The sequence below is a fragment of the Pelecanus crispus genome, chromosome 4 (assembly GCF_030463565.1).
Source record: "Pelecanus crispus isolate bPelCri1 chromosome 4, bPelCri1.pri, whole genome shotgun sequence".
Taxonomy (NCBI): domain Eukaryota; kingdom Metazoa; phylum Chordata; class Aves; order Pelecaniformes; family Pelecanidae; genus Pelecanus; species Pelecanus crispus.
The window spans coordinates 73,542,361-73,565,168 of record NC_134646.1 but is presented as its reverse complement, the minus strand read 5'-3'; the positions used below and the strand labels follow the sequence as shown (position 1 = coordinate 73,565,168).

General features: G+C 36.9%; 1 protein-coding gene across 6 annotated transcripts in view; it reads left to right on the top strand.

The window, feature by feature from the left end:
* Positions 1-22,808, top strand: part of JAKMIP1 (janus kinase and microtubule interacting protein 1) — a 149,975-nt gene that overhangs the window by 51,548 nt on the left and 75,619 nt on the right. For 5 of the 6 annotated variants that reach the window (XM_075709474.1, XM_075709473.1, XM_075709471.1 and 2 more), the window contains 5 exons: positions 7,598-7,726; positions 10,152-10,280; positions 14,732-14,815; positions 18,582-18,644; positions 19,883-19,981. In XM_075709474.1, coding sequence (XP_075565589.1) covers positions 7,598-7,726; positions 10,152-10,280; positions 14,732-14,815; positions 18,582-18,644; positions 19,883-19,981 — 504 coding nt within the window. Of the gene's footprint in view, positions 1-7,597; positions 7,727-10,151; positions 10,281-14,731; positions 14,816-18,581; positions 18,645-19,882; positions 20,099-22,808 lie in introns of all 6 variants that reach the window. The other variant, XM_075709475.1, reaches the window with a different exon arrangement.

Genomic DNA, 22,808 nt, shown 5'->3' with positions numbered 1-22,808 from the left:
AGTAACAATAAATCATGCATACATTTTTCTGTTATATAATGGAAGGCTGAGAGACACCAAATATGTTTGCAGTAACTCTGAACCATTCTTTCTTGGAAGTTTGTGTGTTGAGAGCAAGTTTGAAAACAGGACATAAAATTAAATATAGATATATGTAACTAATACTGTAATTTTTATAGTCCTCTCTAATCTTCAGCCCTTATCTGATTTTAAATTAATTGTGTAAGCTAAATTGCAAAGTTCCTAATGAAATAAAACTCGTTAGTTTAGTTTTTTAGGAGTTGGTAACTAATGATGCTAATTTCCATAGGCTGAAAACTTCCATAATTCATTTATGTAATAAAAATATTCTGTGTTAATAGAACTTCAGCTGACAGACTCTGTACCCTTTCATTTTACCTTTGTCTCTTGAGTAAACTGCTGCTTTTGTGGTATCTTCTTCTTTTCCGTATTGACGAAAGCAAGAGTTAAACAACATGAGGGTTGGAGAAAATGTGCATGATACCATTAAGAAATTTGTGGCAGTGCTATTCTTCATGTGGTAAGAGTACTACAACTGGGGGACTTCTGAAGAGATTACTGCAAGAATTGTGTGCATATGAGCAGCAGAGTTAGTAGGGGTTTGCTTCTTATTTATGATCTGATAGATACACCAGAAAGAGCAAATTAGTCAGTAGCAGACATAACTCCCTCTAGTTATTCCATCCCCTGTCCATTAGCTCTTTGGTGCCCATATGAAATTGGCCATTTGAAATCCTATTTGATGCTATCTCCTCAAAGGAAAAGCAGGACTATAAAAAAAAAAGTGAAGAGAGAGAAAGCTGTGAGAGAAGAGTGAATAGGATTATATATATTATACTAGTTATTATATGACTATATATATAGTTTCTAAATGAGCTAATTCCTTAAGGAAGGAAAGAAGACATCAATAATATATTTATTAGTGTCCTATTACCTGCCGTCATATAAACCTGTAGACTATTCACATGTATATGCAGTGCTGGCTTGGAGTTCAAACAGTGTTGATGTTAGCTTCTAAAAATCCAATCCTGGCATGCAGGCTGGTTTGCTTCCAGGTCACCTGTGTGGTCCTGTGAGGATCAAAATCTTCAAAGGAAGCTGTGTTTCTCACAGTTTTCCAGCAGTTTTTTTATTTAAACAATCTGTGTAGAATGGGCTACTTACCCAGATGAGCTGATGGGATTGTACCATCTTCATCCTCTCTATCTTTACAGCCTAGCTCGGGAATCCAGATGAAAACAGTAGAATTCATCTAACCAGGCATTGCAAATGCTTCTTTAGATGTCATTAACAGTGGTGAGATATAGACATCTCACGGACAAAGTGGTAACATTAAGTGGTGATTGTTCTCCTCTGGAAGTAGATACCTAAATAGGCCATCTGAGTTTTGTCCTAAAATTGCCTATTTCTCCCCATGGACTGTAAAGGCAGTCTAAAATGAGTTGCTTTATATATAGACATGTACAGTGCAAGCGTATTTCTGTCTATGTGCAAGATTTTTATATCATACAGATGATAACCTGTATATAATAGTAGAAGAAATTATGAGTGTATCTGTCCTAACCAACCACTCAGAAGGAGAAATTACTGACGTAAATCTTTGGCTTTGCTTTTCTAAGATTTGTTAAATGTAAAATTAGAATCAACACAGTGAATTATCAAGTGTGGCTGTTGGAGTTGGATCTGTTTCCAGATGTGTCGCACTTCCCTTGACAAAGTGAAAAAGGAAATACCTGATGAGAATTAGGTTTCATGAATGTGGTCAGATATGCTCAGACTAGAAGGTATAGAAAGGTTCCTTTTTTGTTCCAATAAACAGGAACTTGGTGCACAGAGTGAAGACTTAGACTCATCTACTGTTGCAGCTTCTCCTAAACGGGTACTTTTAAACTCCAGATTCCTTAATTTTCAAGGTACTCTGACTGGACAGTGTCTGTGTTTGTTTTCTAATATGAGTATTTTCCTGACAGTGATTCCTGTTAGCTGGAACAGAATCCATGGCATGCCTTTCTCCCTCTTTAAGGCACCTTGTGTGAATGATCTGTCAGGCTAGTCCAGTAGCCTTTAGAGCCTGATTGGGTCTAAATAATATCAGTTCAGCTCAGAAGCTTTTGAAAATACCAAGGAATTTTTTTTTTTTTTTCCCCCCTCCAATTACATGCCTGTGTTATTTCTGGAGCTCTGTAGGTGCACTAGGTTACTGTTGCTAGTGTAGCTTTATCTGAGCACTCTTTTAATTACCAAGGGGCATAGGAGTCCATAGAACAGCACTGGCAACCGGCGCAGGTTCCCCAAGGAAAGGAGCAGCATAGCAGGATGGGCCTTTGTAACCTCTGTGGCTGCAAGGTGTTTAGAGGAGTAATATAATGACTCTGTATAGTCAGGTACTGTAGGATAGTTTTCTCTGAAGTGAAGCAGCCTAAGCTGATAGAGGTGGTGGGGTTTGGTTTTTTTTATGTTATCATGCCATTGGACTTGTTAGGAAAAAGATGTTACCAGAGGTTAATCTTCTTTTGCTGTTTAAAGCATGCTTTTTTCCAGGTGTTTTTTTAGTGGTTTTTTTTTTTTTTTTCCCCAGTTTTGGTAGTGAAATAACCAAGAAACTCTGGAAACAGTATTTTTGGGGCTTTGTTTATTTTTGACACATAGAATGGAGTTACAGTGATTCCATGATTGACGGAGTCATGAATTTGAAAAGAAGGCGTAATTCCCTGGTTGTTTGGAAACTGCAGGACTCTATGGATTTGTTTCTTTATTTAAACTTTAATAAATAAATGTATTCGTGATAGTGGAAAGCCTGCACACTCGTGTGATGGAGTTCATATTTCTTGTTTTATATTTTTCTTTTTTTATCTGCCTCTGTGCTTTGGTGTGCCTGTATTTTTCTGGCTGCCAAGAAATGACATATAAGCATGAAGGTAAGACGTTACTGATTAGCTCATCTGATTGCATTACGAGGAAATTCATCTTGGATCATTTTCATCATGTTAGATTAGGTACTTGAAAATGAGATATTTAAAAGTAAAGTGAAACTACTTTCACAACAGAGAAATCAGATCATTTATATGTAAGTATATCTAATCCAAACTATGTAAAATATGAGGGTATACTGAAATTTGCATATAATATAGTCTACGTGTCACTATTGATCTATAACATTCTAAACTTTGATGTTTACTGAGCACCATACTTCAGTAGAAGCATTAATCCTTGAGTTACAAGGACCTAAGGCATAATTTTACTTTAAAATTATGTGAAAACATTGATATAAATTCACATGAAATATACTTGCTATTAAATGCATGGCAATAGTCAGTGGAAATTAGAATTTAAATCAGAATTTTTCAGCAATTTACATGACTTTTCTCAGTTATGAAGTTATGATTTAGAAGTAGCAAATGTACAAATCAATATAAAAGAATCTTAAGTTGTTAATAGAGAATGCTCCCATTTTTAAGAAAAGTTGGAATTAAACTTGAATGAAAATAGTGTATAGTTACAAAAATCTAGTGAGTATTGTACATGTTTGTATATACTTTTAAAAAACCATTGTGATTCAGCTTTTGAGCTATATGTGGAATTTCCCTTGGAGTTGGTGTATTTATTTATGCCTTATTATTTATTACAGTATTTATCCACAAATTTGTATGATTCAGATATCTTCTTTTTCCTCTTTTTTTTCTCTCTACAGCTGTTCTCTTGCCACTTAATTTGTTCTGGTTTTGCTGTGAATCACTTCTTGTAGCTTGTTGCTTCAGCTACTAGATGACCAACAATAAAACCAGCTATTTTGTAATTATGTCGTGAAGCAATTCATACATGTGCAATTAATATACAATGGTTAAATACCTTGTCTCTTTTTCTATGGGAAGTATCTGCTCCACAGAATGTTAAACGTACAGCTTCTCTAAAGAGGAAGGAGTAATTAAAAAGAAGTGGTTCACTCATAACTCCAAATATTATAGGCAGTCTTTATAGCATTTAATAGTTTTTGACTTTTAACTCTCCTTGAAGTGTGGTTTTTGTAGTGTGATGGAAAATACTAATCTTCTTGCATAATTCCCTCCCATCTAATAATCAAGTGATTTATTTATTAATATATGCAAAATATTTTCCCCTACTTTTGCTACTAGTAAAATGTTCAAATACAGCTAGTATCTTTTGTCAAAATAATGGCATTGCTTTAAGTATCTTCTCAAACCTATGTACATTTATGTAAAGTCAAACCCACTATTGTTTTACTACTGTTTTTTCACTCCTTGAAACAGCGTGCATGGGTGTGTGCATGCAGGGTTAAAGGAAGATACATACTTAAGCTATCTACAAAAGTGGCTGTAGTTTGAGATATAGCAAAAAGCCCTGTAGGTATGATAAGTCTTATTGTCAGTTTTAACTAAGCTGCTGACAACCTTCAGGGTACTGTGTTCTCTGTGCCATATATATGAAAATAAATTGGAGCTTTGTTCTCCATCTTTTAGAAGTCCCTTCTACCAGCCTTTTCAAAGTCAATACTTGCCTCTTACTTTGTCAGCCCTCAAGCCTATGCTTTATTGCAGGTTTTTGGTTGAGCTTTGCTCAAGTGCGTTTGTCATTTTTGAGGCCAAGCACCCTTGAAACAGGAGGCATGAGCAGGGTCAGCTGTTCTTCAGCCCCCTGAGTTGTTTGTCCTTGGCTACATTCCTCCAAAGCACAGGCTAGTTGTTCTGAGCCCCATCCACAGACAAGCTGGTATGGGCAGAAGAGCAGGATATTGGTGTAAGAGTCTGCATGCAGCTTTGTTTTGGGTTTACTCTCAGCATCTTTGCATAAAAAGTATCCTCACTGCAAAATAAGAATGTGGTTTTCATGAAAGTCTCTTGGGTTTTGTTTACCTGCCATCATCATCTTTACCACCATATAATCTGCCTTCATCTTTATGAAACTGTATCTGCTCATCGGTTTGTAGTCAGAAAAGAGTTCTTCCTGATGAGTTGACCTGGCAAACCAAATTGTAAATTTGTCTGCTTTACAACTTGAAGGTAGCACCTTTCTTTAGCCCTATTTTCAACTCCCAGTATTTACTTGTAGTGTTCCTGTTAGATGATTGTAGGCTGCAACCAGTATTCAGTGTGGGTGAAATGCTGGATGAACCATCTTCCAAGGACTAATTACACCTCAGTTTTTGTGGTAAACTTTTGTACTTATGAGAGAGGAGTCTGAAATGTTTGTAATTCAAGTGTGAGAGAACACATTAGATTTCTGGATAAGTCTTTATATTTCTAGAATAGAGCTTATACCTGGTCCCTGTGTCCTTTGTTTTGTTAAGTAGGACAGAACAGTGAACATACTGGTGTAGCATGTGAATGCTGGAGGAAAGGATTAAATTATCCCAGGGAAGTGTTTTTCTTAAGCACCTTAGACATAACTGCCTGGTGAAAGGATCACAGTACTTTCCAAACAACTGAGAGAAGAGTACTGTGTCTTTACAGCATTTTAGTACTATAGCTGCAATCCTTTTCTTTTCTTGTGAATACACTAAGTGGTGGTCTAGTAGCTTGCAAAAGGCAGGCTGTTTCTAAAGATTGTTCAGAAGCTCTTTGCCTTCTGTGCTGCATCATATTTATCTGTATGCAGATGGATAAGCACAGTCTATTTGGAAAAGATGTGGCTTTTCGGGTTGGTTTTTATTTTTGAGTGCATAACATCCTTTCGGGAAGCTATTTTAGTAGAACCAGTTAATTTAAAAATGCAATCTGGATGAAATTTTTGAATTATTATTTGAAGGACTCATCTTAAGTGAAGCAATTAAGTGGTTCAGAACAGGGCCTTGAAGCTGTCTTCGGTAGTGTGAGTGGGGTTAGCTGTACTGTGAAACAATTCTGGAGTTGTTTAGCGTACGAGTGGTGAGACCGTGACCTGGTGGACCATGGTAACCAGGGCTGCAGACTGTAAATGGAGCACATGGCGTCATGCATGCAGCCACCAAGTTACACCTACAAGCTTGATTTTGTGGTCCCACTTAAATCAAGGTAGAGCATGTTGGCCGTGGATGAGAGCTGTGCTGAGCCAAAAGAATATATTAAGCGTCATGGGACTTTGTAAGAAAGTGAAGGCAGTACTTTGTAGACATACTGGAAAAATGTATAAAGTTAGGTAAGTCTAGAATACTGCAGGGAAAGGTAAATATTTGGGGAATTCATCATGAGATAGGGCATTGTGGATAAAATAAAACCTTTCAGTATCTTGAATGAAATGGATAGTTCACAATTCCACTCGCTTAGCCAGTTTGGCTTTGCTGAGGTGTAAGATGACTGATGTTCTGAGTTAATAACAACTGATAATTTTTTTCATCCTTTAGGCTTTTTTAATGAACAGGGCTATTATCTTCTCACACACAACCTGCGGTTTATATTATTTTTTTTAAGAAAAACAAACTGTGACATCAGGATCTGTGATTCAGCATCAAGCAGTGCCAAAAATACAGAGATGGATTGACAAATTTTAATTCGTCTTCTTAGAGCCACCTCTCTCCACTAGCCTCCCTGTCCGGAACGCTTCGCAACCTGACTCCATTTTTCCAGCAATGCCCTTTTGTTTTCTTTTCTTAATTTTCCTGCTTCTCTGAATTTGTTTTGGATGATTAGAACAGTTGTATGGTGTAAAAAAGTTAGGCTTTCTATTGATTAATATTAGTTAACTTTTGTTATTGTTATTTTGGAAGGAAAATACTTGAACAACTGTTTTTCTAATTAAATGTTTAAGCAATTTTTTTTTTTTTTTTGAACAGCGGAATTTTCTATGGATATTTGCTGCTTTCTAAGCATATGTTAGGAAACTGATGGAAAGGGGGCTCTTAAAATGGTGAAAGAATTATTGCAGTTGTGATGTTTTATATAAAACATATTTTGCACAATGAATAATGTAGTATTCACTTCCATTGGCTACTCATTTTCTCTAGTTTTCTGTAAGCATGCATTTAATTGATTACATTTTGTAAAATTTTTAAAAATGCTGTTTTTCCCTAAGCATAGTTTTTTTGGTTACTCATAATGTTGGAGCAAACTTTTGAAAAAATTGAGAGTGGTGGTATTGAAAAAATAAATGGAAAGCAGCTCTTTATGCTTTTAAGTAGGATTTTGCAAAATAGATATTATAAATTAATTTTTTTTCCTTTCGTTCTTTTTTAAAATTAGTGTGATTGACAAAATTTGTTGTTCTTCGGAATATTTTTTCCCTTTTGGTTCCACATCTTATATGTTACATCATCCTGGGTTACTTTCTTCTGAATAGATATTGCATTCCTCTACTGTGAATCTTGTAAGATCTGTATGATTTTGATAATTAGCTTTTATACTTTTGCTAAAGCATTATGCTATTGGCAATTACCCAGTACTATGTGCAGTTCAGTTCTTGGAGTTTCTTATACAAATTATGTTGAAAAAGTGGCAAATTTAATCAGAGAACAAGGGTTTACAATGGAACATTTTTTCTTCATAAATACTAAAATAATGGTCAGAGAAGACCTTGGCGACTGCTTACTCGGTCATTGGGATTTTCCAACAGTTTTGCCAATAACTAAGAAAAACTAACTTTTCAGAGGCATGTTGTGGAGACATTTTTTGGATTTGATGAAGAATCTGTTGATTCAGAAACATCGTCTGTAACTTCGTATAACACAGATAAAACAGACAGGACACCAGCAACACCAGAAGAAGATTTGGAAGATGTAAGTAGTAGATGATTTGTTCTTAAGTTCTATAAAAATAGACATGGAGTATAAATGCAAACATTTTTTTCAGCTATTCTGCTACAGGAACTATGACAGATTTGGCAAAGAATTGCTTTGTTTTGTTTCAAGTCCAGTAACATTTCAACAGTCGTTGCAATAGAATTAATAAAATAATATTCTGCCTGGCAGTTTTGGCAGATACTGGGCTGAGAAATAAAATAGTTTTTCTCAAACCCTTTCTTATTAGTCAAAAGAAAATGAATAGGCGCATTGCTTTGCCAAAAGTCAATAGTTACTAGACAATAGTTTGCCTTCCAACCTTATAATTTATTTGGCTGTTTTGATACTACAAGGATTTTCTTCCTGTACTTACAATACTCAGAGAGGCTTTTGCAATTCATTAAGGCTTAAACAATCATAGGTAATAAATACCCACTGACAAGTTTTGTCTCAGCTCTGTGATATACACTGCAGCTGGCCTACTGTGGTGGGTTGACCCTGGCTGGACACCAAGTGCCCACCAGAGACCCTCTCTCACTCTCCTCCTCAGCTGGACAGGGGAGAGAAAATATAACGAAAGGCTCGTGGGTCAAGATAAGGACAGGGAGAGATCACTCACCAATTACTGTCACAGGCAAAACAGACAACTTGGGGAAATTAGCTTAATTTATTACCAATCAAACCAGAGTAGGGTAATGAGAAAATAAAAACTAAATCTTAAGACGCCTTCCCCCCACCCCTCCCTTCTTCCTGGGCTCAGCTTCACTCCTGATTTCCTTGACCTCCTCCCCCCAAGCAGCGCAGGGGGACGGGGAATGGGGGTTGCTGTCAGTCCATCACACGTTGTCTCTGCTGCTCCTTCCTCCTCAGGGGAGGACTCCTCACACTCTTCCCCTGCTCCAGCGTGGGCTCCCTCCCACAGGAGACAGTCCTCCATGAACTTCTCCAACGTGAGTCCTTCCCACGGGCTACAGTTCTTCATGAACTGCTCCAGCGTGGGTAACTCCCACGGAGTGCAGCCCTTCAGGAGCACACTGCTCCAGCGTGGGTCCACCATGGGGTCACAAGCCCTGCCAGCAAACCTGCTCCAGCCTGGGCTCCTCTCTCCACCTGTCCACAGGTCCTGCCAGGAGCCTGCTCCAGTGTGGGCTTCCCACGGGGTCACAGCCTCCTTTGGGTACATCCCCCTGCTCCGGCGTGGGGTCCTCCCCGGGCTGCAGGTGGCTATCTGCTCCCCCGTGGACCTCCATGGGTGCAGGGGCACAGCTGCCTCACCATGGGCTGCACCACGGGCTGCAGGGGAATCTCTGCTGCGGTGCCTGGGGCACCTCCTGCCCTCCTTCTGCACTGACCTTGGTGTCTGCAGGGCTGTGCCTCTCACATGTTCTCACTCCTCCCTCCAGCTGCAGTTGTGCTCTTTCCACCCCCCCTTCTTAAACATGTTATCCCAGAGGTGCTACCACTGTCACTGATGGGCTCAGCCTTGGCCAGCAGTGGGTCCGTCTTGGAGCCAGCTGGCATTGGCTCTGTCAGACATAGGGGAAGCTTCTAGCAGCTTCTCACAGAAGCCACCCCTGTAGCTCTCCTGCTACCAAAACCTTGCCACACAGACCCAATACACCTACTTTAGAAGACTGCAGCGCTGAGGACAAAGTATGAATTGGATGCTCTCTTTCATCTTTCTTTCTTTTTCACTAAGTTGTGCCTAATACTCCTCAGTCACAAGAAGGTTCCTATTTTTCTAGGTTTAACATCTAATAATATTGTAAACTCTTTTCCTTTGAGCTCAAGTTCCTGGAGCAAAAATTAATTAAAAGAAAGGACATTTCTTGCCCTCAGCATTATAGGAAAGACCTTGAAAGTGTTGATGTCAGTTGCTCAAAATTCCAAGAAAATGAAGACATTAAAAATAATTAATGTTTAAAAAAAAAATTAAAAAAACATCTTAACGGCTTTTGAAATATTACTTCTGTGTTAGTGTGCTTGTGCTGGTAAAATGCTTTACCCTGGCATTGTAGAGAAAAAGAGTAAGGAGGGAGTGATGGACTGTGTGACAAATAGAACGAACCCCTTCTGAAGCCCCTGTGGCTCTGGAATTGCTAAAGGTAGTGGTGCATAGAACTGTTCCCTCTCATCTTTCCCCAGTCAGTTTCTTCCCATTTCTATACATTACTGCCTTATATTGTAACTTACACTGTCCTGAAATTGTAAGGTAGACACAGTTACTGATGTCTGCATTTCTACATCATTCTCAAATCATCCTTCCTTCCATTTCCACTTGTTTTAGTTTTTTAAGCCTTTATTAAACTTTGAGACTCAGTATGAGTTGTGTTGCTTGTCGTGTTTGTGAGTCTGTCTATATAAACAAACTCATTATCATATATATTTATACAAAAACACTTTTTTTCCCTTCTTCATTAAGAGCACACCTAAAGAAGAAGCTGAACTAAGGTTCTGCCAGCTAACAAGAGAGTATCAAGCTTTGCAAAGAGCATATGCATTGCTTCAAGAACAAGTTGGTGGAACCCTGGATGCAGAGAGAGAAGCAAGGGTAATTTTTTAACTGAAATTTCTTTTATCTCTGAAATCATTGAAAAAGCTGAAAAAACTTGGAATAGCAGGAAATATCTTTGCAGGTCAGTGAAATGCAAAGCATAATGTTTGAGGATTAGAGATTTTTATCAGCAAGATGACAATTTAGATTCATGTGGTGCAATCGGAACAGAGAGATCATTATACTTTATTCTAGCATGCATAATATATTAAAGATTTCAGTAGTAAGACAGTGTTATTGAGAATGATATCCCAATTGAACTTGCAATTTGGATAGCAACATGATGGATTTAAAATGAATCATAGAATAGGTTGTTATAAGTACTTAGATACTTTTATCATATGAGTATATTAAAAATCTGACCCAAATCTGACAAAGGAAGCCTTTCTTCAAGTTTTTTGTTGAATATGAGAAATTATAATTTGTTTTTAAAAATCTCAGTTTTAGGGTATTCTTTCACTAAAAAGCACATAGGTAACTGTTGTTCCTATTAGGTCGGCATATGTGATTGCTTACTCTCTGAAATAAGTGGGTTTTTATCCTCACAGCAATCTCTGTACTATAGATATTTGAGGTGTGAGAGAGTATGTATTCTGTTTTCATTTACCTTTCTGCCACCACTGTGTTTAACCATTTAGTGCAGAGATGAGGTCAGCAGAAGTCATGCTAGTATCTTCCTTTCTGTTTTTTCCAAACTGGGGAGGAGAGAAATTACTTCATAATGAATTGGTGAGCTCTGACTCAGTCCTCAGATCTATTCATTGAACAGCAGTGGCATCAAAAAAGAGCTGAGTTAACCAGAGGCAAAAATTCTTCTACTTTATCTCAACTCCTTGCAGACAGGGGCATGTCTAGAAATGTAGCATATTTACAAGTCACCCTCTACTTGAATGACTACTGTGGTTGATGACCAAAGAATATCTAACATCCAAATGGGCAAGCAATAGCCATAGGGCTGGAAACTTCATCATCTTCAACTGATGTCCTTCATTCTGCATCAAGTACAGCTTGAACCTGTAGATTACTGACTACTGAGAGTTGACTGAAGTCCTTGCGAAGCCACTCTCAATTATCTTTGAAGGGTCATGGCAATTGCAGGACGTTTCTGAGGACTGTAAGAAAGCTAATGTCACTCTTGTCTTCAAGAAAGGCAAGAAGGAGGATCTGGGGAACTGAAGGCTGGTCATTCTCACCTCGGTCCCTAGGAAAGGGATGGAGCAAATAATCATGGAAACCATTTCCAAAAGTTTGAAAGACAAGAAGGTGACTGGGGGTGATCAGCATAGATCTACGAAAGGGAAATCATGCTAACCAGCTTGATAGCCTTCTGTGATGGGATGCCTAGCTTGGCAGATGAATTGAGAGCAGTGGATGTTGTTTATCTTGACTTTAGTTAAGTTTTTTTACACTCTCCCCCATAAGATTCTCATAGACAAGCTGATGAAGTACAGAGTAGACAAGTGGACAGCGAGGTGGACTAAAAATTGGCTGAAATGGCTTAGGGGGTTGTGATCAGTGGCAGAAAGTTCAGCTGGAGGTGTGTCACCAGTGATGTACTGCAGGGGTTGATACTGGGTCCAGTACTTTTTAACCTCTTCCTTAATAACCTTGATGATTGAAAAGAGTGCACCTGCAGCAAGTTTGCAGATGATACAAAATTGAGAGGCATGGTTGATACATGGGATGGTTGTGCTGCCATTCAGAGGGACCATTTGACTGCCTGAAGAAACGTGTGAAGAGGAATCTCATTAAATTCAACAAAGGGAAGGAAGAGTCCTGCATGTGGGCAAGAATAACTCCATGCACCAGTACAGACTTGGGGCTGGCTTGCTGGCAAGCAGTTTTGCACAAAAGAATGTCGGGGCTCCTGGTAGACACCAAGTTGAACATCAGCCAGCAATGTGCCCTTGCAGCAAAGGTGGCCAACAGCCTCCTGGGCTGCATTAGGAAGAAAGTCCCCAGCAGACCAATGGAGGTGATCCTTCCTCTCTACTCAGCATTGATGAAGCCACATCTGGAGTCCTGGCTCCATCTCTGGGCTCCCCCAGTACAAGAAAAACATGGACATATGGGACAGAGTCCAGGAAAGGGCCACAAAGATGATTAAGGGCTTGGAGAACCTGATACACAAGGAGAGGCTGAGAGAGCTGGGACTGTGCAGCCAGGATAAGAGAAGGCTCAGGGGTATCTCATCAATTTGTGTAAATACCTGATGGAGGGAGTAAAGAAGATGGAACTAGACTCTTCTCAGTGGGATCCAGTGAAAGGACAAGATGCAACAGGCACAAATTCAAATAAAAGAAATACCATTTAAACATGAGGAAAACCCTTCTTCCTCTGAGGGCAGTCAAACATTGGAACAGGTTTCCCAGAGAAATTGTGGAGCCTTCATCCCTGGAGATATTCAGAACCGCACTGGACAAGGTCTTGAGCAACCTGCTCTAGGTGCTCCCTTGCTTTGAGCACAGGAGTTGGACAGGATATCCCTTCTAACCAATGAGACTGTAATTCTAAAAAAGTGTTTAAGCATTAAAAAACCACCTAGCCTACTTCCCCCTCCCACCCCCCCCCCACCCCTGAGCCCGCAAAACGGAGAACATGTTAAATATTGTGAATTATTACATATTACTGCGTTGCTACATGTGGCCTTCATTGTATTGTGCTGCTGCAACATGTTGCTAATAATGCAGAAAGACAAAGATTTTAATGTGGTTTAAAAATTGGTGGTAGGGATGGACTCAGTTTATCCCAAAGGTAGGAACTGCCACTAGCTTAATGGTTCCACTGCTTAGAACAATTAATAAAATATTCACAACATTCTATATTGCTAGATTGCTGATGGTTATTAGGCATACATATGCACTATTTCATCCACGTCATTTTCTCTGGCAAGCATTTTAAAATCCACTTACTGAATATTCTCAGGTATAGAAACAATATGCTTGTGGGAGCAGAATTTGTGTGTTAATATGCAAAGGTTTCCAGATAAAAGTTACAGAAGAATGTAGACTGCTTGACATTATCTGGAGTTATTTACAGCAAAAATGCTAGTCTATTGTCCCCAGAGCCAATATTTAGAAGATTCAGGGTTTATTTTAAGATGTGTCATGTTTTGGTTTGTTTCTTTTTTTTTCCAAGATTCTTTGAAGTGGCTCTCAACCAACCTTAACTTCTTTCTTCTGTGAAATACAGTTCTTATAATAGTAGAATTACTGCTTTGTGGCTTTATTTGTTAGAGTTCTCAGCATCTTACAAAAGCCTAGTCACATTTGACACTCTCTTTTTAAGAAGGACACTTAGCCAAGGAAGGCAATAAGGGCTTTGGAGATCAATTCTCAAGCTAGAATTGGGGCGGGGAGCATAATTACAGCTACTATTAAAGTAAGATTTCAGAGGCTTTCATCTATTTGACAGTTATGAGAGACCATTACATATTTCCTTTGCCTTCATGGGAAGGGAGACCCTGGTATGAGTATTTTTGTAATAGCTTTTTAAAATTTTATTTTGCAGGCATTTGCAAACTGTCCCTTTAGTACACTTTGGAATTGTTGCTCTTTCTTTTTAATGGCATTTTGGTTTCTTTTGTCACATCCATGCAAATCCATCTTTGGAGTGAGTCAGAGGGTAGCTTTTTGCTTGGTTAGTTTTGTAGGGCCCAGTGTTCTGGTGGGGTGAACATTTCTTATTACTTTTAGATGAGGCTTAAGGTGAAGAACAAGGACCCAAAGATGCAAAGATGCAGAAGGAAATCCCCGTGAGAATTTTTGAACTGCTTGGGTAAAGAGTACCTGAAGTAGGGTGGGAAAAGTACTTGCACTAGCTCAAGGAGCCTCAGTGACTGAAGGTCTCCAGAGATATCCTTTGGTTTATATCCTTTTAGTTTAGTACCATGTATGATCCAGTCCATTTTAGGGCTTCACTGGACTTGGGGTAATACCTGCTGTAGTGTAATAGTTAGTGTAATAATCATGTAGAATGAGGAAAACTGACTGGGATGTGCTGTTTATGGGATATATAAATTATTATGGGTCAATATATTTTATTTACCTATAGGCCTTTTTCAGTGCTTATTGCAATTCTCTTTCTGTCTTGACCCTTTTTTCCCAATTACTTTGAATTACTAAATGTTATGAATAGCTTCTCAGAGCTCTTTCAGTTCCTAACTTCTGCCCCCCTCGCCCCATCCCCGCCCCGGGAAAAGCTTTGTCATTGAATATGTGATGATAACATGTTTTTAGGCTAGGAAGGAAAAATGCTGTTAAACTGAAGGCTTTAAATATTTTGAAACATAAACACAAAAGCAATTATTTTAATGAAAAGCATTAAAAGCTGACTGTATAGCCCATAAGTGGGTAGAAAGTATCTTTACTTTGATTCTGTGTGTAATTAGATCTGTCTACCTAGATGTTCATGCACATATACACACTTTTTAATACTTTTTTCCCCAGACTCGTGAACAACTGCAAGCTGATCTTCTTAGGTGTCAGGCAAAAATTGAGGACCTGGAGAAAGCTCTAATTGAGAAAGGACAGGTAAAAGGCTCTCTTAATGTCCTCTACCACATAATTTTCTCCCTTGCATGCAGTGGTGCCCTTGCCATCTTCATTGCTTGCTGGTGTGTTAGTGTGACTGGTGCAGCTTAATTACTACTCTTGCAATAGATTGCTGAAATAAAGGAAAGTATTATATAGGCTAAGAAAATGCCACTAAAGATTAATTTTCTAACACATAATACATTAAAGCATAATATTGAAATAACTGCGTGTACATGCATTGTAAATTCCGTCCCATTGTCATCTGGTGCAGGCTTTTCTCCTGTTTTCCACTTTGTTTATATTTGCTATAAATTCCAATAAAATAAATACTTTATATTTGTACTGGATAATATTTTTGGTGTGTAGCGTAGAAAAAGTCAAAAAACAAATCACTTCCACACATGCTTCAGCTAGAGAAATGAACCACTTCATGTGTCTGGTTACTGGAAGTCACTTGCAGTGTTACTCTCCTGGGCTTAAGTTCTTGGAGGACTCAACTGCTTTCAAATTCCCATACCATCACACACAGTAAAATTGGGCCTTATGCTTCAGTATATCTTGTAAATGCTTGACGAAGATGTGGCTACTGATGCATATTTAATAATGTCTAGGATCTGAGGGCTGATTAAGAGTTATGAGAGTGCATTTAAAAGATGTTCAGTTGCTAACTGCTGGAACACAGTGAGAAAATGGGGGAGATGTTATTTTACGCTTTATTGTTTGAAAAAACAATTTTAAAATTGCAGGTAGTGTATGGTAATAAGATATAGCTACCTACAGATATGCATTTCAAAGACTAATGATCCTGTAGCATTGAATAAAAGCAACCTACAAATAATGCCAAGTTAATGATATTAGTATTTTTATGGTTTATTCTTTGTAGGAAAAAACTCGGTAAGATTCTGATAAATACAAAGGTTTTGGGACCATATTCAAATTCACGATAAAAAATGTTTATGCTAGCTTCCATACAAACTGCAATTTGCTTAGTAAATTCCATGTAAATAAAATATTACTAAAATAGAGAATATGTTATCAATCTAAAAATGATGGCTCACTGAGCTTTTGGAAGAGTAAATGGAACTGAAGACCTCTCGAGGATCTACTGCTGACATTTTAGTGTGTTGATGATAAAGGTGTTGTGGGCAAATTACTGTGTAATTGAAAACATTAACAAAGTAGCTGACTATTACAGTGTAAAATGTAAGTACTGTGTATGTAAATAAGATAAGTGAACATGGATACCCATGTAAGAAATTACTTCTGTGATTTTGCTTCCAGAATGGTACGTCAAAAAGGTATGCCTGGAAATTGGCATTTAATTAGATATTACTTTATGAGATTCATAACCACATTTTCAACCTTGTATCTCTTAGTAATCCTGAAAAAGCGAACAGGGATGTGACAAGGAGCAATGATATTGTCTCTAGTGGGCTAGTTTGTACGCTGACCGTTAGCTTTCCACAGAAGTGGTGACAGTGTCTTCCTGGGAGCTCTAGCACTTGCTCAGTTCTCCTGACCTGTTGGTATTTACATTCAACAAAATAAATTGTTGTGATGATAAACTGACTTCTTTGTGCACTATGTGATTTTTTTTTAAAATTATGATTATTACTTTGTCATGTAGGTGGTCATGGTAGTGATGATGATACAATAATACTTGTGAAATGTTCATTTGGGAAACCAGTCCCTAAAGTGCCTTTGAAAAGGAAATCGTGAATCAAAAGACCCTAGTGCATTATCCCAGGAATTTTTAGTCTTACTTACAGGTTTAGGAAACAGAAGCAGCAAAGACCTTCACAATTTTCCTCAAGTCAAATTCAGAGCAGGAGATTAGAAACTTATTGTTAAAAGAAGTATTTGAAGCTTGGCTTATAACAATTTTGTGTAACTTCAAAATAAGTGTCAATGGCTCTTGTTAGTCTCTTATCAGCTCAATCTGTCAGAATTCCCCTAGATGTAAAATAAGACTAGTAATCCATTTCTGCAAGGTACATTGAGGTACATGCATAAGAAACAATCTGTTAAGGGAAGAAATTCTTATTAATAGTGGTATATAATAAACCCTAAAATATTAGAGTATGTTATGTGCCAGATGGATTTTTTTTTCTTTTGAATGCTCAGCTCTTTCAGTGACCTGGTGTGTATATAAATACAATCCCACTGAAGTTAAGATTTTCTCAGAAAGTTGAATGGAACTAACTTCATCAAGAAAGACACAAAAGTTAATTATCAATAGGGCAAATGAATCCATTTTTTCCTACTTGTGTGAACTGGAGTAGTTGAACCTGCAGGTCTGATGTAACTGTTGAACCTGCCTTTCACCATACGCATGCATTCGGATATCCACCCTAAGTCTGTGAGTGCAACTCTTTGTTCATTCCCTGACCTTAGTAAAATGCTAGTTAGATGTTAAACTAGACATTGGATTTTATTTTCAACATTTTTCATGTGTTTCAAAAATTCTTGACAAATTTCATGCCTCTTCAGTACTTATTTTACTATATTAGTCTTAGTGTGATGCTGTTAATGTCATAACCCTGAAGAGCTTGTTTGCTGTGTGAAAGTTAAAATGCGCTTGTGCATTCTTGTATATGAATGGGAAAAGGAGAAAGAACACTAGAATGTGTAAATGTAGTGGATAGTAGGTAGAAAAATGAACTTTAAACTTTTTGTAAAAAATGTAAATATTATATCATAATGTTTTAGATATTTTTGGTTGAATTTTCAAGACTAGTTAATGGGCTGGGGTATCCAGATTTCATTAATTTCTCATGCAGCATAAATGTGCAAATACCTTGCTGACAAAGAAAGTATCAGCCTTAATGCTTTAATCAAGACATTTAGATTTTAAATCAGTTGTCCTTTTTAGCTAGAAAATATTTTGATCTAGAGTTAGTATGGCATATTAAGTGTTGGATATTGTTTTATTAAACTTATTAGAGCAGTATGAGCTAGGTTATGTAAATACTTTTCTCTACAGGGAGAACAGACTGAATTTGACTGTTATAATCCATTAAATCTGAATGTCCAGCTATGGCTGGCAGTGAGTTTTTGTAACTTGGGTCTTTAAAGGGATATTTGATGAGGCCTTTTAAAGTCATGGAAAAACCTAAAAGCAGAGATCAGCTTTAGAACAAGTAATCAAATGGAAATATGGATTTCAAATGGAGTATAGAATATCTTATATCACTTCCCTTCCTCCATAGCCTTGAATTCCTTATCACAAACCCTGTTTATTAGCCTGATTCTCACACTTTTAGCAAAGGGCAATTAACTACATCCTACTGAAGCTTATTTTCAGTCATTTGGGGTAATTAAATGTTTTATTTCCCTTTCTCCATTGCGGTTTGCATTACACCTCTCAAAATGGGATGACTTTACAAGAAAGTTCCCAACTCTTTGCAATGGAAAGAAATAGTTTTGAGTTAAGCTGAGTAAATAAATGTTTTTAAAATGACATAAAATATCATATAACTGCGTTCACCCACAATTGCTATATGTAAATTGCTATTTTTAAAGTATCTGCTTAGCTGGAACATATTAGGAAACAGGAGACTTGGCTTCAGGAAAATAAAGACACTTTTATTTTCTCTGTAGCTTAAAGTGCTATTTATCCTTGAAATATTTATGAAAGCTTTATTTTTTGAGGTGTGAACATTTTTATACTTGAATGTACAGTGATGTCTGAAATCTTCTAATTATTGTGGTTATTAATGAAATATATATAATTTTAATATTTTAATCCTCCTCTTCCTCATAGGATTCAAAATGGGTAGAAGAAAAGCAGCTGTTAATCAGAACAAATCAGGAGTTGCTAGAGAAGGTACGTGTTCAGAATCTGGGAATATTTTCACAATTGCTGCCCTCTATCATAAAAGGAATGGTAAAAGGAAATGAATGTACTAAGTACTGGAACATCAACATGAAAATTGCTTACTTTATTTCTCTCCAGAAACAGAAATTTGGATAAAAGTCTCTGATTAAAGTACAAATATGGTTTTGTACTCTGGGAATGGAAGCTGCTCTTTATTGTGGAATTACATGCTGTATAGCCAACAGTAGAACCTAAGCTGGCTGATATTTCTAGTGTCCAACAAAATACAATCTAAATTATTAAGCTTAATGTGGAGTCTTGTATTTTGCCAAACAGTTACACAAAGATTATTATTGTCATGATCGCTAATAAAATTGCCTGCTTCCTTCAGCCTTCCGTTTTTTACAGTTTTTCCACACACTAAGTAATACTAACTGATTTAAGACTGCTGTATCATTTACTGTCTGAGGTGCTCAGAGCTGAGCATCCTCATTGTTCTTCACTGATATTGGTGGGAAAGTTAGTTGGTACTCAGGAAGTCAAAGAATTATTTTTGTTAATTAGTAGCTCAGTATTAAAATAATAGGAATAAGACAACAAAAGAAAAATTCATGACTAAAAGTAGCTACAGCCAGACTTAATTTATTCAGACACATGGGTACTATAAGTGTTATAGTACATTATGCCAGATGTTACACTTCTGTTTAGATTCATGTAAATAAAAAGATCACCCAGTTAAGCTAGACAGTAGACCAAAGCTATTAGTTGGCATAATGAATAGTCAATTTTGAATTTCTGTCATTGTTAGCACCCCGAAGCACAAATCTGGAAAATTAAAAAGTCAGCATTAAAACCCCTCCATTATTCTCTTTCATATACCATAAAGAGTAGATGTCTAGTTATGCAAAGACAATTAGAACAGTCTACCCAAATGTTAATGTAATCCAGTTTCATTCACTTGATTTTAAAAGAAAGCTTGTATTGCTTAACTTATTTAGATGCAGTATTCATATCACTTTTCATACTACTTCCAGATTACTATTCTAAGAAATCATTGATCATTTTCTGCTGGCAGTTCTCACAGATACTTTCTGATGTGATGTTCCTTCTTCATCTCTAAGACACAGCCCAACTTCTAATAAGAAAGTGAATAATTAACAGTTTTGTCTAAACCCCTGGCCCATAACTCTGTTACAGTACCTTTTCCCTTGCTTATGGGGTGTTACGATGTTGTGTTTGTCTCACAGATTTACAGAATGGAGCAAGAAGAGCATCAGCTGAAGAATGAGATGCAAGATGCAAAAGACCAGAATGAGCTGTTAGAATTCAGAGTGCTAGAGCTTGAAGTAAGAGATTCTCTCTGTTGCAAACTCTCAAATGGAGCAGAAATTATGTTTGAACCCAAGCTGAAATTCCTGTAAAGCTTACTGATGTCTGGTGCATGTTTAAGGGAAATCACTTAGGTATCTATTTTTTAAATGTTGTATTTTGGGGTAATGCAATTGATACCACTGCCTTAATATGTTTTGGAGAGAGTGCTCACTAATGTTTATAAAGATGTAATATAGCTAATATATATTGCATATAGTTTGTTTTTCATCTAATAAAATATTTTGTTTTGCAGTATTTTGCCTTTTTTATTTGTTTCATTTCCATAACTGCTCCTTTCCTGCATGTAAAATCACTTGGTATGTATACTACAGCCTTGGTTGACATTGTTTAAATTAACACACCTCCTCACGTCTTGCATGAAGTGAAATCTAAAGATCTGACACGTCCATCACATCAATATGTAATTGTTTTTAATTACATTGATTTAAGATTGACAACATTAATATGAAGTAAAATGATCTGAAAAGAACATGTTTTGATAGCAGCCTTAAAAGAATTTCTCTTACCTGAAATCCATTTTCTGATGCTATAAAATGGTCATGGACTGGAAATAATTGGCATTAGTCAATGAAAAAAGGAAAAAAAACCCTCTGAGAGTGTCAAAGTTAAAGTGGTGAAGCGCAAGTACAACTTCTGTACATGGAAGTGGTATGTTGCCCATAGCAAACAAATTCTATACTTTGCATAAATGAAATAACAGTGAAATTATTTGAACATGTAGCATGTGATTACAGTAGAAGGCAATGGTTCTCATCACCTCCTAAATGGGGCCCATGTTGAGTTTAATAACACTAAACTACTCATGTGTGATGCACAGTTGTCACACGGTTGTATTGCCTGATAACACGTTGTTCAGTTTCAAAGATCATCAGCATTCTTAACACCATTTAGAATAAACCCTCCAAGAAACCTGTCATTGTCACTCCTCCATAGTTTTCGTCGCCCAGCACGTTTCACCAAAAATCTTGGCATGTGTAACTTCTCTGATAAAGATGAAAATGTCATGTCTTCCTGTTATGTGGATGTTCTGCTTTTTGTCTTTGACATTTCTTAATATTTTTTTAAACCTTTATCAAGTATGTTTTGATGTCATAGCCCATTATATTCAAAATTATGAATTTAGGTTATTAGAATTTCAGTAGATGTTTGGGGAAAAAAATGCTTTCTAATATATATCTTTATTAAGCAACTGTAAAGTAAAATACTGAACAATTTAGCATTTGAGTTGACAGTTACACTAGAAAATGTTTCCTAAAATGTAAGTATTCTTAGAAGTAAAACCCAAAAGATTTTCTTGGGAAAAGAAAAAAAGTTCTTCAATGCATCTTTCATTAATGTCTTCACATGGAAGAGCCACATGAAAAATAGCTCAGTGTGATGTGTCGAGTTTTGTCATGTGCCAAATCTTTAAGGACTTGTTTCACAGAATAACAATGGAAGTATTTTTGTGTGATTGCAAGAAAAGATTTTTTTTTTCCTTAGTAGGCAAGCATGTAGACAGAAATGTGACTGACAATGTGCATGCTTTAGTAAAATAGTGAATGCTTCTGGTTATCATGACAGTATTTTTTTGAGAGCAATTAAATTATTTCAGATGAAATTAGGCTAGAGTAGAAAACACAACCATTTGTCTATCATTTAATGCAAGCAAATTCAGTTGAATTTAATGCAATAAAATAATTTTTTTAAAAAATCTAAAATGGTAACTGAATTTGGACAAGAATTAAGCTTCTGGTTTTGGATTACAACAGCTAGGTCATTTAAGCCCATTTCAAAATTAGACTGTTAATGCAAAAATTATTTAAAATTGAGCCTATGAGGGAGAAAAATATATAGAGTGCAGAGATTTTTTTCCCCTCTACACCGTAATTTCAAATTAGGTTTAAGTTAGTTAATGAACAAGAGTTGCCATGCTTTGTAACTTGCTTAAGTGAATGGATGCAGCCTGCTTGCCATATCAATTAACGCACCTCATTTTGTGATTTAGGAAACTGGGCAATGCATGGATGGTCATAGGAACTAAAATATTTGTGGTAGCTCTCTTTCATTACATTATACTGTCAGAAACTGAAGCTCTTGTTGTCAGTGCCTCCTCTTGTAATATGGAGAGGAAATGTGATTTTCCTCACTCATGTTCCCATGGCCATAGAGAATTCAGAGCAAGACCGACTGTCTTGGTTGCCCAGAGCCTTCAATCCAGTCATTTTCACAAGCACTTTAAGATTTCATTTAAGTAAAATTGCCTATTTATTGTTTTACTGTATTTCTGCCTTCTGAAGAAATAATAGGTTGGTATTTTGAAGAAACACAAGAAAGTCAAGTAGATGGGCTGGATAAGTTTTAGAAATACTATAGTTTTAGATAAATGGGAATTTATTATTTTTAGTTTTGGCACGAAGAACGTCATAAGTGTAGACTAGTGCTGCCTTTCGACATATGCCACTATCTTGGGTTGTGCAGTGAATAGGACTGGGGATTTTACATGGTCTAATAGAAAGGTTAATTGTAGAATAAACAGGGAGCAGACACACAGCTTTAATTTTATTGAGAAAATCGTCAGTGATAATACTATTTCATAATGGAGTTTAAATTTTTTTTCTGCAGTTTCTTCTTCCTAAATTGTTCTTTGTTCCAGGAAAGAAAGCCATAGTTAAATAATGTTATAACCACCATAAAAAACTGCAGAGTTTTTTAGGGCTCCAGTCAGTTATTTGGCCAGCACGCAAGGGTTCCTGCATCTGAGGAGTGTTGTTAACTTTGCAGAAACTGTGTGTGCATGGA